Raw genomic sequence first — 16498 nt, 5'->3', positions numbered from 1 at the left:
TCGGTGACAGCCCCGGGGATGGCAGATGGTGTCGGGAGTGGGGCACCAGCCCCCCCCGCAGCATGCAGGACCCAGTGATCTTGCTCTGTGGATGCTGCTGGGAGGGCGTCTGTTGTTTTAAGGCCTCGGCATGTGGGGCTCTGGCTCAGCAGTGCCAGGAAGCCCACACCCACCCCCGGCCTATGTGTCCAACTCCAGGGCAGAATGGGATGTGGAGCCCTGCCAGGCAGAGGCACGCCCCGAGGGACCTTTGGGGTGGAAAAGGAACTCCCGGAGCTCCCAGGAGCCCATGTAGGGCAGGACCCCCAGGCCAGTACAGCGAGACGCCCCCAGGGAGGGTGGCCCACCCAGTGGCTGGCCGCTCACAGCGGCTGGGGCTCTGGGGTCCAGGGCAGCGGTTCTCAATCAGTGGTGATTTGGTGACTGGCTGTGAGGGAGGCCAGGGATGCTGCTCAGTGCCCCACAATGCAAGGACAGCCCCCACCAAAAGGTCTCACCTGAAATGTCAACAGTGCTGAGAACATGCTGGGGATGGGGGCCAGGGAGGTCTTAGGTCTTAACGTCTTCCAGGTCTTGGGCCTTGGCCAGCGGCCCCCAGGAGTCAGGGGCAGGTGCCCCCAGGCCACATCCCCAGCTTTCTGAGGGCCCCTCCCACACCAAGACCCTGAACTGGGCCACAGTGAAGTCTATTCTTTAATATTGGGCTGGAGGATACACAGGTAGGGAGTGGGGTCAGGGGTGGGGGGCACAGCCCTGGGTGAGAGGCCTGGGAAGGCTGGAGGGGCCAGGGCAGGGCCACAGGGGGCTCAGGGGGAGGGCTCGGCCCCCACAGTCCATCTGCCCGGCTGTCCCCACCTCTTGCAGCCCCAGGCTGACCACCCGGCCAAGGGGTCCAGATCCTGCCAGAGCACTCAGTCCCATGGGCCAGGCCAGCCTGGGCACACATGGACGGGGGACGGGAGGCAGTGGCAGCCTCTTCAGTAGCCTGAGGCCTCTCCACCCTTTCTGGGGTCTGAGGCGGCATACACGCAGGCCCCTTCCCGGAACACAGCCTGGACCACATTCAGGAAAAAGTGCCTCTCAGTCTGGTTCTGGCCTCGGTCCTGGAGCCCCTTCTGCACCTCCTGGAAGGAGAGGAGGCCAGGTCACAGAGGAGCCAGGCCCGGGCAGGGCTCTGAGGACCCCGACTGAGAAGGCAGGACTAGGGGTTCAGGGTGAGACTGGAGGGCGCTGGATGCAGCTGTGTTTGCAGGGCATGGAGTCTGCAGCCTCCCCTCCAAGGGCCTCGGAGGAGAAGCCCAGCTCTGGGGAGCATGACCGGAGGACGGCACCCAGGCTAGAAGAGCTGGGGCTGCAGGCTCGCTTCTGTCCTAAACAGACACCCCGGGCCTCAGGGTGACACCTGAGGACTCCAGGGGCTTCGGTCAAAAAGGTCGGTACTGGGGACCGGAGCTGAGAGGCCTCCAATTTCGAGGACCTTGAAAGAAAAGCCCTCCAGAAGGCAGAGTCCAACTCAACATCCCGCTCCCGCCCCTCCTGAACAGGAGGACCCGCCCTGGTGCCAGCGCTGCTGGTAGCCTAGGATCTGCCAGCGTGAGAAGACGGAGACCCCAGATGCCAGGGACATGGGAACCAGGCTCCTCAGGGCCCCACTGGTGGAGGAATCAGCCGGAAATGTCCAACCCCATTTGCTCTGAACACCCATGAGGCCAAGGACATGGACCCCAGGCCCAAGGCACCCACAGTCCTCAAGGTGAGGCACTCAGAGCACGGGCCCTAAATAAAGGCTCAGGTCTGAGATGGTGAGTACAGAATTGGAGGACGTCAGGGCCCAGGTGCTGGTTTCTAAGGCGCTGAGTGCCTTGCCTCGGGTGTGGTCCCCACTCTTGCCAGTCTGTGACCCTCCTGGCGCGTGGAGACCTGTGCTGTTCTGGCCGCATGTTCCTACTTAAGGTTGAAGATCTCACCCACCAGGGCCCTAAGGACCAGGGCCTCCGACCTGACAGCTGGCAAGGCCTGAGTGTGAGCAGTGTGAGGTCTCCAGACATCACCGCCTTGGGTTCTGTTTCTCCGCCTGACGTGCTAACTACCCAGTGTCCTTAGATTTGAAGGCCAAGGTCCCCATGGCCACAGCAGGACCCGTGGTCCTCGGAGACTGCTCCTTAGGGTCATAGCCACCAAACTTCAAGGCCCTGGGGAACAATGACCCTCCTGGCCTCAGTCTTTGGCCTTGGCCGGGAAGACCCTGGGAGACTTGAGGTCTCCACCCAGAGTCGAGGACCTTCTCCTTGGGAGGCCTTAGACATGCACGGCCAACACTCCAACTCTCCAAGGGAGCTGAGGGTCTCAGCTAGTGGGTCACTGGATTCCAGACTGTCATGTCTGAATTCTCAGAGTTGAGGTCCTTGGAGAATGGTGTTCACAGAATAAAGACCTTCAGTCAAGGTCAAGGAGAAGGGCCAAGGAGGATGAGCCCTGGGGGGAGCCCTTGACGTCCTGCTGAGGGGAGGACCCTAGACAGGGAGGGAGGGAGGATCTTGGACCCTGAGAGTTTGAGCCTGATGGACTGAGGTCCCCAGGCCCAAAGACCAAGGTTCTCAGGACTATACACCCCCTTAGACCCAAGCCCCTCACTCTGTGGTCCCCAGAATTCTAAGGGACCTGGGAGGCAGCCTTGAGACCAGAGAGGCTCAGAAGGAAAGGCAGCTTGGAGCCCTGAAAAGCTGCTAGTCTTTTAAATTGGGTCCTCACGAGGGCAGCTGCCAGCCCAGAGAAGTTCAAGGAAGCTGATGAGAGATTTCAGCTCCGGGACCTGCTCCTCTGGGCAACTGAGAATCAGAACCAGCAGCCAGGCAGCCCGTGGTGCCTGGAGGGAAGTCCTCTGCAGACTCCCTGGGTTAATAGACTCTTTTGTAGATAAACTCGCAGACACAAGCTGCAGATCACCTGAGGAAACGGGAGGGAGAGGCTGAGAGGCTGCACCCGGGAAACGGGCTTCTGGAGAGAACGGCCCATACAGAGCAGAGACCAAGGTACTGGGGTGCTCAAGGGAGACGCATGGATGACACCCTGTCCCTTGCCTTGGAGGCCACAAGACCAGTCTGGTGCCTCCCCCACTGAGATGCTCAACTCCTGGTGGCCCCCAAAGCCAAGCAGGCCCAGTGTAAGGCTCTCAGCAGCTGAGACCCACCCCTGGGCTCTGAAGCAGGCACTGAGGCGTCTGGCCTAGGGGGCTCGGACGCGGCCTCACCTGGCTGAAGCCGGGCTCGTACTCTACCCGGCCCTTGCTGTCCACGTGCAGGATGGGGGCTGTGATGGCAGCTTGCAGGTTGAGGCCCAGCCACAGCTTCTGGATGATGGCCTGGGGGAGAGAGGAGGACGCAGAGCAGGAGGGAGGGAGCGTAGGGCACCAGCCACCCTCCCCAGCCCCTCCCTGCCCCGGGACAGCAGGGCTGCCCGGCGGGGGCACGCTCCTGCCAGGAGCCCCAGGGCTCACCTGGGCCACAGCGGAGACAATGAGCTCCCCGCCAGCCCCGCCGATCACCAGCTTCGACCCCTGGGCTGCGTTGACCAAGATGGACGGGGCCATGGATGATGGGGGCCGCTCGCCTGGAACTGGAGGCCAGACAGGTGTCACCCTCAGCCTTGCTCTGACCCGCCAGTCCCCTCCTGGGCTGCCCCTCCATCTCCGTCCATGCACCACTGCACGGCCACAGCTGGGCGAGGTGAGGTGGGTACAGGGGCCGCCCACCTCCCCTCCCAACCCTGGGACCCGGCTCACCGGGCGGCGGGGTGGCTCTGGAGCCCCATGGGCGCCTCCAGCACAGGTCCAGGAGCTCGTTGTTGAGGAGGACGCCCGTGCGTGGTGAGTATACCATGGCACCAAAGCTGCGGATGGGATGTGAGGTGGGCTCCCACCTCTCGCCCCCCCAGCTCTCCAGGAGCCCCTCATTTTAGCACCGCCTCCAGCATGCCGGAGGTGCTGTCCTGTCCCTGGCCCCAGCCCCAGAGATCCACCCTGCCCCCTCCAGGTCATCCTCCCAGGCAAGACCCTTCCCCATCTAGGCTCAGGGCCACCCTCTCAGCAGCCTTTTCAGCCAGAGATGTCAGGGTAGGACCTCTTTTGAAAGGAAGAAGGGGAGAGAACAGCAAGGAAGTGTTGCCCCCCGGACACAGTAAGGCGAGGCGGGGGCTCGGGTCTAGGGCGAGAAGGCACGGGGCCTGCCGGCCTGCCCCCGGGCCCCACGCACGGTGTGTTGATGGTGCTGGTGGCGGACACGGCGCTGCCATCCTCTCCCAACACAGACACATGGGCCGTGCCCATCCTGTGGCTCCAGGACCCAGCCAGGCTGTAGTGGCTGAGCTGGTGGTCACCCCGGGCGTCGATCTGTTGGCGGATGTGCTGGGCCAGGGCCTCCCCCAGCAGGTCCTGGGAGGCGCTCTGGGGCAGGCAGACAGGTGACAGGGTCAGGGAGGGGCCAGGTGGGACCCACAGAGCAGAGGGTCCCTGAGATGCAGTGCCACCACTGCTTCCCGTACCTGCCACTCCAGGCTCCCTGCAGTCCCCAGGGGGTGCACCCTCCCTGCTCTGGGCCATCCTGTTCTAGAACCAACCTTGTACACATCCCTCCAGCCTCACCCAGCCAGGCTCTCAGGGTCTGCTGATGGAGTGCCCACTGGCCTGCTCATCTGGGGCAGGGGAGGGGCTTCTCCACCAGCCCAGGGCAACTCACCTGGACCTTCGGGTGGCTTCGAGGGTCCCACAGCCGCCACCTCTGCCCCATAGCAAACTTGAGCGTCTCTACAAGATGGTGGTATAAGTTCACGGTCCCCTCGGGCTTGGCCACCGACTCGGCGGAAAAGTTGAACCCTGGGGAGGGGGTGGGCGCGGGGGGGGGTGGTCATCGTGTGCGGTGGCAGGCTTGTCCACGTTCTAATCCCCAGAGTCTGTGAATACTCCCTTACATGGGAAAAGAGTGAATATTACCTTTTATAGTAAAATGTGTGATTAAGTTAGGGGTCTTGAGAGGAGCAGGCTATCCTGGCTTATCAGGGTGGACGGTAAACGTAATCACACACATCCTCATAACACAGACAAACAGGGAAGAGAGGGCTGTGAGAGCACGGAGGCCAGGATTGGACGGATGCAGCCACAAGCCCAGGGAAGCCGGCTGCTGCCAGAAGCTGGAAGAGGCAAAGAACAGATTCTCCCCTGGAGCCCCTGGGAAGGGATGGGGCCCAGTGGACACCTTGACCTTGAACTTCTGGCCTCCAGAACTATGAGAGGATAAATTTCTGTTGTTTAAGCCACCAGGTTTTGGTTATTTGCTTGTGATCATTTGTTTTGGCGGCCACAGGGAATGAATACAGTCCATACCGGCAGCCCCAGCCCCAGACACTGCCAGGACCACCCCCCGCCACCACCCTGCAGGCTGCAATGGGCCAGGCCTCAGCCCCGGAAGCACACACTGGACAGGCAGCTCACCACCTGCAGAGCCACCTGCTCCTTGCCCTGGGCCAGGTGACCTGGGGGGTCTCAGTGGGTGGAGGACTCCAGACCCTTCAGCAGAGCCTCCTGCACGGACCGCACCAGAGGGTGGCTCCAGAACACACCGTCTTGTCCCGTTTCCCAGCCCCGTCTTCAGCATCTGAGGAGGGAGCTGAGCTGGAGGAGGTGAGGGCTGCCCAGAGCCTAGGGCCTCACCTTTGAGCACATTGAGGACGAAGCTGAGAATCGCGCCCCCCGCAGGTGGTGGCGGTGAGTACAGGGTGTAGTCCCCGAGGGGCACTGCCAGGGCATCCACCACCTCCGGCTGGAACGACACCAGGTCCTGCAAGGTCAGCCGGCTGCCTGGGGTGGGACGGAGACGGCTCCGTGTAAGATGGGAAACTGAGGCGGGGACTATCACCTGTGACCCTGGGTCACATGGCAGGGCTCCCCTCGTCCCCAGAGGGCTGGTGGGGGGCATGTGGACAGCGGTCAGGCTTGTGGGGGGGGTTGGTGGACAGAGACCAGAAGTGGGCAAGTCATGGGGGAGGTGGAGGAGGCCACCGAGAGCTCCCCTCCCTTGGCCCTAATCCACAGGGCCCCACTTCTTCGGGATTTTGACCACAGGGACCCTGAGGCCAGCAGTAGGCAGGACTGGACACATGGCCTCTCCAAGCCTGGGGAGCAGTTGGCCTCCCTTGGAGCCTGGGAAGGGTCTGCCCTCAACCCCGGAGCTCAGACCCCTCCTTCTCTGGCGGGGCAGGGGGACCTCAGCGCCCTGACCTTCCTTGGCAACGTCCTCCAGCAGCAGCTGGCCCAGCTTCCCTGTGTAGAGGGCCTCTGCGCCTTCCGCGGCCACGGCCTCCAGGGTGGCGGCCAGCGCGGGCCACGGGAGAGGGTCCTGAGTCCTCAGGGGTTCTGTCCCGTTGAAGAAGAGCTGCCTGGGGGGTGGGGGCAGCTCAGGGCAGGCCAGCTCCGGGAGGGCAGCCACACTCCTGCAGGAACCCTACGGGGAGGTGGTCCTGGTCCAGGGTCCTGAGGTGCAGGGGTGGATGGGGGCTGATTCTAGGAGTGGGTGGGGCTGGTGCCTCTCACCTCGTTCATCACCCAGGCCCCCCGCCAGGCCTGTGCCCCCTGCTCCTGGAGGACCTGGTCGGGGGCTGGCAGGGTGGGCAAGTGGGGCGGCCAAAGCCCGTCGGTTGGTCCAGAGAGTCAGAGGGAGGGCCAGAGGGCGGTGGCCAAACCCAAATCCACACCAATCACCTGGGCGTAAACTCCCTCTAGCCTGAGCCCCTCCGATTCCATCCTGCCACGCAGAGCCCAGAGGTCTGAGGACTGAGACGGTGAAGAACTGGCCGTCCAAGGCCCCTGACTGGAGGAGGGGTCCTGGGCCCCCCAGAGGTGCTCACCTCAGGGAGGATGCATACAGGGAAGGCCGCAGGAGGCTGTTGCTCAGGAACTGGCCCAGGACAGGGGGCACGCGGAAGCCCCCTTGAAGCAGAGCGATGGTGGGCTGGAACAGCTGTGCCCAGGGCAGGCGGCCGTGGCGGCGGTGGGCCTCGGCATATCCGCGAAGCTCCCCGGGCACCCCGATCCACTGGGAGCCTGCACGGAGCAGGGTGTCACGCCCCAGCCCCTGTGCCACCCCGACCCTGCCCTCTGGCCCCCAAGGGCTCTTGTAACCCTCACACGTGGCCCATCTCCCCCCAACCTCCCTCGTCTAGCCCCTCAGCAACAGCAGCCAGAGTGAGCTTCCTGGAGCCCACATTGTACCATGTCCCTCCCCACTCAAACTCCCGTGGCCCCTCACTGCCCCTCTGTACATAGTCCACAGCTAGGCCTGTGATGCTCAGCACAAAGCTGGCCCCAGGACCCTCAAACCCCACACCACCAACGCACCTCCACTGAACCCTCCAGACCTTTAGCCAGGCTGGTCCCTCTGCTAGGACTACCCCTCCCAATTCAGAGACCCCTCCCCCGGGAGAACGCCCCCATCCCCAGCTGCTGCCCCCCAGTGCTGGGGTGTCTTGGCCTGTCCACAAGGAGCACTGGCCCTTCATGGGGGTTCTGGCCAGCCCAGTGGCCTGGTTGGGTGGGAGCAGTTGGCCCCTCCAGGCTCTCACCTGTGCCCAGAGGCTGAGCCTGCTCGCACTGGTCCAGCAGAGCCGGGTCATGGCTGGCAGGCACCGTCTCCCTGGCATTGATGACCTCCACCAGCCCTGGAGGTGTGCGGGGTGTGCGGGGGGTCAGGGGCACTCCCTGTGTGCCATGGTCCCCTTCAGATGGTCCTGGCCCTGCTCTGGGCCTCCATTTCTCTCTGTACCATGAGCTGGCCCCTGTGCTAATATTTGTGTTACAGGCTTTGCAGAGATGGGGGGTGCACACCAAGAGGACCCAGGAAAGGGCCTGGGTGGACCGGGCAGGTCAGCCGTACACTCGGGATGTCTCCAAGACCCACACTGTGAGCACCTGTGGACAAGCCCACCCTCCCCATGGGGGTCCCATGTGGACTCACCTGTGGTCGCATTGTAGATGGTGAAGATGACCCCTCCACCCAGGCCCATGCTCTGGGGGTGGACCACCCCAGTGCAGACCAGTGTCGCGATGGTGGCATCCACAGGTGAGCCGCGCTGCTGGAGGATGGCTCTGGGGGACATGGCACAGAGTGAGCAACCTGGCTCCCTTGCCCTGGCCTCCCCATCTGGGCTTGCTCTGCTAGCATCTAAAAATATAGTTACCATATGATCCAGCAATCTTACTCCTGGGCATATATCTGGAGGAAACTTTAATTCGAAAAGATAATGCACTCCAATGTTCACAGCAGTGCTATTTACAATAGCCAAGACATGGAAACAACCTAAATGTCCATTGACAGATGACTGGATAAGGAAGTTGTGGTATATTTACACAATAGAATACTACTCAGCCATAAAAAATAATAAAATGATGCCATCTGTAGCAACATGGATGGATCTGGAGAGTGTCATTCTAAGTGAAGTAAGCCAGAAAGATAAAGAAAAATACCACATGGTATTTATACATAGAATCTAAAAAAAAAAAAGACAAATGAACTTATTTACAAAACAGAAGCAGACTCAGAGACATAGAAAATTTATGGTTATCGGGGGGAAGGAGGTGGGAAGGGAAAAATTGGGAGTTCGAGATTTGCAGATACTAACATGTATATAAAACAGATAAACAAGTTTATACTGTATAGCACAGGGAACCATATTCAATATCTTGTAGTAACCTATGGTGAAGAAGAATATGAGAACAAATGTATGTATGTTCCTATGTCACTGAAGCATTGTGCTGTGCACCAGAAATTGACACAACATTGTAACTGACTGTACTTCAATAAAAATTGAAAGAAAGAAAGAAAGAAGAAAAGAAAAAAAGAAAGGAAGGAAGGAAGGGGAAGGGAAGGGAAGGAAAAGAAAAAAGAAAGAAGGAAAGGGAGGGGGAGAGATTGGGTCAACTAGGAAAAAATCTGAATTGGACTAGGTGTACGATTGTATAAAGGTTAAATTTCTTGTGTGTGATAATGGTATTAAGGTTGTACAGAAGAATAATCTTATTCTTAGTAAATACATGTATTAAGTATTTAGGGAAAAAGTGTCATGATAAATGCAACTTACTTTCCAAAAATGCAGAACGATAGATATATGGGGGTGGGGGGAGAGAATGTGGCCAAATATAAACAATTATTGACTCTAATTGAAGAGTATATGGGTACTCTTTCCATGGTTCTGTGGGTGCAAAACTTTTTCAAAATAAAAATATAAATATTTATGGGAACAACAAAAACGTGTGGAATGCAGGCAAGTAACACTTTGAGGGAAAATTATAGCTTGAAATGCATATATTAGAAGAGAGTTTAAAGATCAATCATCTATGTACCCACCTTATAATCTGTGTTTCCCAAGACGTATCTCAAGGGGAATTTTTTTTTTTTAAAGCAACATAAACTCAATGGAAGTAGAATCAAGATAAAGGAGAAACTAGTGAAAGAGGAAATAAATATATAATAATTGTGTAATTATACAAAATCAACAAAGCCAAAAGGTGGTTCTTCAAAAAGAGAATAAAACTGATAAAAAAACCCTTATCAAGATCAAGAACAGTAAAACTCTAGTTATCAATATCAAGCATGGAAACGAGGATGCATTACAGACCCTACAGACGTGAAAAAGATAAAAAACTGTATGCCAGTACACATGACGACGTGCATAAACTGGACACATTCCTTGGAAAGAACTTACTAAAACTCACCCAACAAGAAATAAAAATTGATAGTCTCATATTTATTAAAGAAACAGAATCTGTTACTTAAAACCTCCACATATACCCAAAAACTCAGGCTCAGAAGACTAACCAGTAAACTCTTCCAAACATTTTAGGAGCAACACAAATTTTAAGAACAAGAAACAACAGCAAAACAAAGCCAACTCTTGCAAACCATGGAAAAGGAGAAAACATTGCCCAGCTCTTTTTTTGTTGTTGTTTAATTCCAAGCTCTTTCTATGAGGCCAGTATAACCTTGATACCAACCTGTGACACAGACATGGTAAGAAAGGGAAATTACAGACCAGTAGCTATCATGAACATAAAGGGAAAAATCCTAAGCAAGTGGGGAGGGTACAGCTCAGCAGCAGAGCATGTGCTTAGCAAGCACAAGGTCCTGGGTTCAATCCCCAGTGCCTCCATATGTAAATAGATAGATACATAAACTTAAATAAACTTAATTTTTTTTCAAAATCTAAAAAAAAATCCTAAGCAAAATATTAGCAAATCAAACCTAATAATAAATAAAAATGATATTAAATCATGAGCAAGCTGGGTTTGTCCCAGGAATGCAAGGGTGGTTTAATGTCCATTGTACTTTTTAAAAGGGAGAAAAATGACTTGATTGTCTTAATAATGCAGAAAATGCATTTGATATGCACCTGATAGAAAGGTGGGCAAAAGATTTTAACAGAAACTTTATAGAAGAGGATATGCAGAATGACCAATAATCACTTCCAACCCCTCAGCACCAGGTATGGATTTACTGTCTGTCTCCCCCACCACGAGGACAAGAGCCTCGACCACCTGGTCACCGCCGTGAACCCCAGGACAATGGCAGGCAGGTGGAGGGGCGGCTGGTAGAGTAGCATCACACACCTTCACACATCCACAATGCCCACCACCATGCGCCACAAACACGCTCAGGGCCACCCAGGCTGGGCTTCCTCCTCACCAGCCGGGTGACACCAGGCACATGACTTGACCTCCCTGAGCCTGGGTCTCCTCAGCTGTGAATGGGGGTTGCTCTGGCCAGCGGATGCCTGTCCCCAAGGAGCCAGGCAGCTGCTGTCACCATCACTGCTGTCACACGCACACTCAGACACACACACACACACACACACGCGCGCGCGCGCGCGTGCACAGTGCCCAGGTAAGCAGGCTGTTCCCTCCTGAGCCCCAGCAGGAAGGAAATGCAGTAATTTCCTGGTGAGTTGGCCAAGAGTCCAGAGAGCCACTGGGGTCACAGGGGCTGGGAGGGAGGAAGGGACCACACCCTTGTGCTCTCGGAGCCTTCCCCACAGCTGGGTCCCCTGTTGCGGGTCTGACCACGTCCAGTCCAAGCCACTGTAACAGTGAGTGGTCAGAGTGGCTGCCATCAAGGGACACCTCCTCTGGGCCAGGCGAGCTCTGAGCCTCATCACCTGCACGTGCACGAGGGAGGTGCGGACACCAGCCCCATTTCACAGGTGGGGAAACCGAGGCTCACTGGGCACAGTGATTTGTCCAGAGTCCCTGCTCTCCTCTGCACCGAAGGCATGACCCACAGACCCCTGGACAGTCTGGAGCGGCTGACAAGACCCAGTCCTTGGGGGCCAACCCCTCCCCACCAACACAGCCCAGTGCCAGCCCACACCCCAGTGCCCCACAGGACAAGCGCTCTGGGCCCTTGCCAGGCTCCTCTACAACTACTCATGTGACCAAGGATGCTCTGGCCTTTAGGATTTGACCCCAGGGGCACTGGGGTTCTGGGGACCCTGGGAGGGCTTCACCCTCCTGCATCCCAGGTGAGTCTCCCTCCCTGCAGGGACAGCAGAGAATGACAACTCCAGCTGGGCCTGCTTGCACTGTGACACCAGGCAGGTGCCTCCTGGGAAGGAACAATGAATCCTCTCCTGAGGATCCTGTGTGGCATTTCTGAGCGGCCACAGCAGACAGACGTCACAAAGCCTATAAGCCACCATGAACCCTGAAGGTCACACAGGTTACCTAGATGACAAGCACTCACTCGGAGCCTCAGAACACCCAGTCTGCCCACACGCCTAATACACTGGGCCAATCACGCCGGAAGGTGGCGGGCCAGAGGAGAAGGACCCTCATTGTCACCATGTGTCTCCTGTTTGTCCACTAGGCGTGGTGCAGGGTCCTCACTCAGGTAACTGAGGAGCCCTCCCACCAGGCTCTGCGGCAGCAGAAGGCCCAGCCCCACCAAGAGCACCCAGTGCTAATGAGGGGGAGGAGGCTGGTCTGGGAGGCCCTGCTGGTGAGGGCAGATGGGGGTTGGGGGGTGGAAGGAGAGGAGGCTGTGAGCGGGCGGCCCCCATCAGACCCCGCAGCAGCATGGCCGGGGGCCCTCGCGGGTGTGATCTCAGCTAGGAGGCCCTCAGCCCAGCCGGGGTGGGTGACCCTGTTCCACAGCAGCTGGGGACGCTCCAGGCTACCCCCTGCTGCTGGCTTCTTAAAAACACAGACAGGAAGTGGAGCGCTGTTTGGCGGGACACAGAACATAGGGAGAAACCACATCCGCCCTCCTCACCAGCGGGAGTTGCAGGGGGTGCCCCGGAGCAGACACCTCAATTCTGCGCCCTCCCGCGCACAGCAGGGCATGCCTCCGAGACCCCCCCGAAGCAAAGACCTGGCGAGACACAGCGGGCCCACACCCACCTCAGACATACGTGGCAGCAGCCCCCCACCCCTGGGGGCCGCCTCCCCTCCCAGTGTCCCTGCGGCTGAAACCCTGACTTGTTTGCATCTTTGCAAATGTAGGTTCAGGTGGGCACGGCGCCTGCGCAGTTCTCCAGAGCATGGGAGGGGCTCCTGTCCCCCTGGAGCCCCCTCGGGAGACCAAGCTGCCTGCCCCCCCGCCCACATGTCCCTAAGCTGCCACTCTTAGCCACTGTTACCCTAGAGGGAGCCCTGGGGGAGGGGACAGGGAGCCTTGAGTAGAGCCCAGAGGATCAGACCAGGAGCAGGCAGAGAGGGGGCAGCGGGAGAGGCAGGGCAGACGAAGTAGGAAGGAATGAATGAAGCAGAGTGAGGCCATGAGGAAGAGGGGTGAGCCCAGGATGAAGGGGGCACGGATGCCATCTGCCCAGTGTACCCTGGGTGGGACTCGGCCACACACCCCTTGCCCTGGGACAGTCCCCTTCGGTTTACAAAGCACTTTTGATCCTGACAAGGGCCCTTGAGGCAGCTATTCCAGAAAGGAGACTTGGCTGGCAGGGAAGGGATGCTAGCCCTTCCCTGCCAGGCCCACAGGCCCAGACTGGGGCAGGGCCAAGAGGGGCATCCTGCCACGTCCCGCCACAGTGGGCAGTGGAAGCCTACAATGGGCTGGGCTTCCTGGAAGAGGGTCGGGAAATGCCAGCTGGGGGCCCTCTCCACAGCCCCCCTCACTCAGCCCACCAAACATCAAAATCACTCCACTCGCCTCTGGCCTGACTCCAGACCCCGATACCCCTGGGGACATGGTATCATCAGGGGCAGGTATCCCAGATCCCGAGCCAGGAGCAGAGACTGGCCCCGGGCAGCACTGTGCACCGGCCAGTACTCACATTCTGAGCCCCTGAAGCCCCTTACCCATGCCCCCTGGGGGAAGACCCCAGCCTGGGAAAACTGTCATGGCCTCTCCGAAGTGGTCAACCTGGGCCAAACCAGTGACACCATAGCAGTGCCCTCTCTGGGCCTCCTGCGCCCTGGAGTAGGACTGACTCACAGACCACCTCTGCTCTGCCCACGCTATCGATACCCTCAAACCTCCATCAGTCACGTGCTACCTGGTTTGTGCAAGGGTTGTGTCCTGGGGCTGCTTCCTTGCTGGAGCCCAATCCACGTGGCCCCCACATGCCAGCAGGCATGCACATGTGCTTCTCTACACTCTTCACCACTGGTCACAAAGTGTCCGGGAGGGGCCAGCGCCAAGGGCCACCCAGCTCCCACCCACCACTTACTCACCGTCCAATGTCCGAGCAGATCTTGGAGTCGGCAGCGACTGCAGCGTGGGCAAAGGCCTGGGGGCTACAGTGACGCCGAGAGAGGAGCACAGTGGACAAGATGATGGCCAGCCCCAGCCCCAGCCCCAGCAGGACCAGGCTGATCGTGGCCCCATGGCCCCCTGCCATGGCTCTGCAGCCCGGGGGGAGAGGGGAAGGAAGAAGGCAGACAGATGCTCAGAGAGATGGGTGGATGAGTGGCCAAGAAGGTGTGCAGATGGACTCACAGATGATTGAACAGATGGACAGACGAGGTCAGAGATAGGCTGGGCAGAGGCTAGTAAGAGAAGGAAGGTCAGAGAGACAGTTGGACAGAGTCGAGGTTTCAGGACAGACAGACAGGTTTCCAGACGCACAGCAGGCAGCCAGGTAGACAGGCGGGTGCGTGGCTGGAGGGCTTGCGGTGGGGCTGCTGCCTCCTGGAGCATCCACCGCAGAGGCAGAGCTGGCCGAAGCCTGGGCTTCCAGTTCTCAGCTTCTGGTCTGGCCCTGGCAGGAGGCCAGGCAGCAGGGCTTTTATGGGGAGTTTTTCCTTCCAGAGAAGGGTGACTGGCTGCTGTTAACTCCCTCGCTGCCACTCCCACCACCCACACCGTAAGCCTTGGAACAAATGCCCCCCACCCCACCCCACCATGGCCAGCGCCCTTCCAGCGCCCAGGGCTGTCCCCTGGGCACCTGCTGTCCCGGGGCAGGGGCTGGGGTGCAGAACTCCCAGGGCATCCCGCATCCCAGCAAAGCCAGGACAGCACAGTACAGGCCTATGCAGAACCCCCTGCCCCTAATTGGGCTTAGCGGGATAGGGGGCCAGGGTGGAACCCCCAACTCTGTTCTCTTCACCTAGCCCCACCCAGCAGCAGCTCACCTCAGCATCCCCAGAGCCAGAGGACACTGTGGGCAGCCAGGGCACAGAAGTGGGGCTGAATGGGGCCAGAGGCAGAGGGAAGGGAAAAACAAGGCAATGTCACTCAGGACTCGGGTTCAAGTCCCGGCTCAGCCAAAGCCCGGCCTGGGGGTGGCTGGTGCAGGGCAGGGGGCCAGGAAGGCGCTCAACTTCCCTGTGTGCTCAGGGGGCAGGCAACTGGAGCCCCAGACACCCAGGATGACAAGACCACTGTGTGGGGAATACGGACAGAGCCTGTGACCAGCCCCTCACACCCAGTGCCCATCAGACTGTCCAATCCTAGGGCCTGCTGTCCTGGAAAGGCCACTGGGGGCCTTGGGGAAATGGGGGTCCCTTCCACCTGCATTTCTGCCCATCCCTGCTGCGTGTCTGCCTCCCTCTTCCTGTGCTGACGGTTCCTTCTCTCCTGGGGACACTGGCCTGTGCCCTGCCCTGCCTGGGCCACAGGGTGCCCAGCTGGGAGGTGGCTGGGGGGAGTGAGGGCCCACTGAGGTGACCCTTCCACCAGACTAGCAGGGCACAGGGTGCAGGGGCTGTGGGCTGGAGTCCCACCCACACAGTCCCCCATAGCCCCCATTCTCCCAGCTTCCTTTCCAGCTGAGCGTTGCCCTCCCTGGTCTCTAGCCCCCCGGTACAATGGAGAAACTGAGGCAGAAAGGGACTGTGCCCACACAGCCACACAGTCTGCCAGGTCCCAAGTCTGAAGCCACTGCCAGCCTGAGCTGGAGAGGCTACTGGGGGAAGAGGCTGCACACCACTTGTGCCTGGGGCCGAGGGAGCTCCAGGCCAGCCCCCACCTCCATCAGCAAGGCCTGCCCCTCAGGCCGCAGTCTTCTCTCATGAAAATGGGCCATGGCCTCTCTGGGGCTAAAATGAGGGCTGAGGAGAGACCTGCCCATCCCACCAGCCCAGCCTCCATCCTGCCCCCAGGGACCTCAGAGACACCACACTCCAGGGCTCAGGGCTCAGACCTGGGTCAAGGGGGCTCTACGGGCCAACACTGTTTTCCTATGGACATTTTGGAAGCACCAGGATTTTTTACCTCATGAAGGAGGGCTCAGACCTGGCATCCCCTGGCCCCTGGGCCCCCACCCTCAGGGGGCCCCAAGGATGCTCACTGGGCAGGGGGTTATCTGGCTAAGATCCCCCTCTCCCCAGCCCACCTCCACCAGGCTTTCCCAGAGCCTCACTTCAGGCCTTAAACTGTGCGTAAAGAATGAGTTAGGAGGCCCGAGAGAGGGCGGGAGGGGCTGGCCCTGGTGAGGGAGGTGGGAGGTTGAGTCTCACCATGTCCCCCCAGACCTGCCCCCTCCCCGGGGCATGGATCCAAGCCCTGACCCTCGGGGATCTGGGGACCTCCTCCAGCTGACTAATCCCTGAGAACCAGGCCTCCCTTCAGAGCTGAGCTCAGCTTGGGTTTCACTCTGGGTTTCTGCTTGGAAAGCCCCCTGGGCCTGCCTCTGACCAACACATTTTTCTCCAGCCTCTTGCCCAATCCCACCCACCAGACCTTGGCTTCACCTCCGTGTGACCTGGGCAGGGTGAGGCCAGATGCCCACCAGGCTGAGGAGGTACCCGGCTTCCCAGCATCCATGGAAGAAACGCTGGGGCCACGCGCCTCCCAGTGGCCAACACTGGGAAGTGCTGCTGCCCAGCGCAGCGAAGAGGTGGCCTGGCCCTGGTCCTGGGGCTCAAGGTGAGGAAGGACAGTGCTTGGCATGGCCCGCCCTGGGCCCCCAGCCCCCACCACACCCACCTGGCGGAGGTTGTTGGCTCCAGCACCCAAGGTGGAATCAAATCCCCTCTCTCCCTCCTTCCCTGCCAAGTGCCCCA

General features: G+C 59.2%; 1 protein-coding gene across 1 annotated transcript; it reads right to left on the bottom strand.

Annotated features, from left to right (window-relative positions):
• Window positions 1–675: 675 nt before the first annotated feature.
• On the bottom strand, window positions 676–16371 carry GGT5 (gamma-glutamyltransferase 5). The gene is made up of 12 exons (XM_074356001.1): window positions 13727–16371; window positions 8004–8134; window positions 7612–7707; window positions 6898–7093; window positions 6272–6429; window positions 5705–5851; window positions 4734–4870; window positions 4251–4441; window positions 3782–3888; window positions 3497–3615; window positions 3251–3361; window positions 676–1124 (listed from the first exon to the last, which is right to left on the bottom strand). The coding sequence occupies exons 1-12, from the start codon at window positions 13891–13893 to the stop codon at window positions 978–980; spliced, it is 1707 nt and encodes a 568-aa protein (XP_074212102.1). The 5' UTR covers window positions 13894–16371; the 3' UTR covers window positions 676–977.
• Between the last annotated feature and the right edge of the window lie 127 nt (window positions 16372–16498).

This window comes from Camelus bactrianus, chromosome 32 (genome assembly GCF_048773025.1).
Source record: "Camelus bactrianus isolate YW-2024 breed Bactrian camel chromosome 32, ASM4877302v1, whole genome shotgun sequence".
NCBI lineage: Eukaryota > Metazoa > Chordata > Mammalia > Artiodactyla > Camelidae > Camelus > Camelus bactrianus.
This window is presented reverse-complemented; position numbering and strand designations above follow the sequence as displayed.

Bases quoted from the DNA above. Each gene is read 5' to 3' on its own strand.
- GGT5 (XM_074356001.1), bottom strand. From the start codon at position 13,893: ATGGCAGGGGGCCATGGGGCCACGATCAGCCTGGTCCTGCTGGGGCTG. The intron at 7,708-8,003 runs GTGAGTCCACAT...GCACACCTCCAG, and splicing joins CATCTACAATGCGACCACAG to GGCTGGTGGAGGTCATCAAT. The intron at 3,362-3,496 runs GTGAGCCCTGGG...TCTCTCCCCCAG, and splicing joins TTGTCTCCGCTGTGGCCCAG to GCCATCATCCAGAAGCTGTG.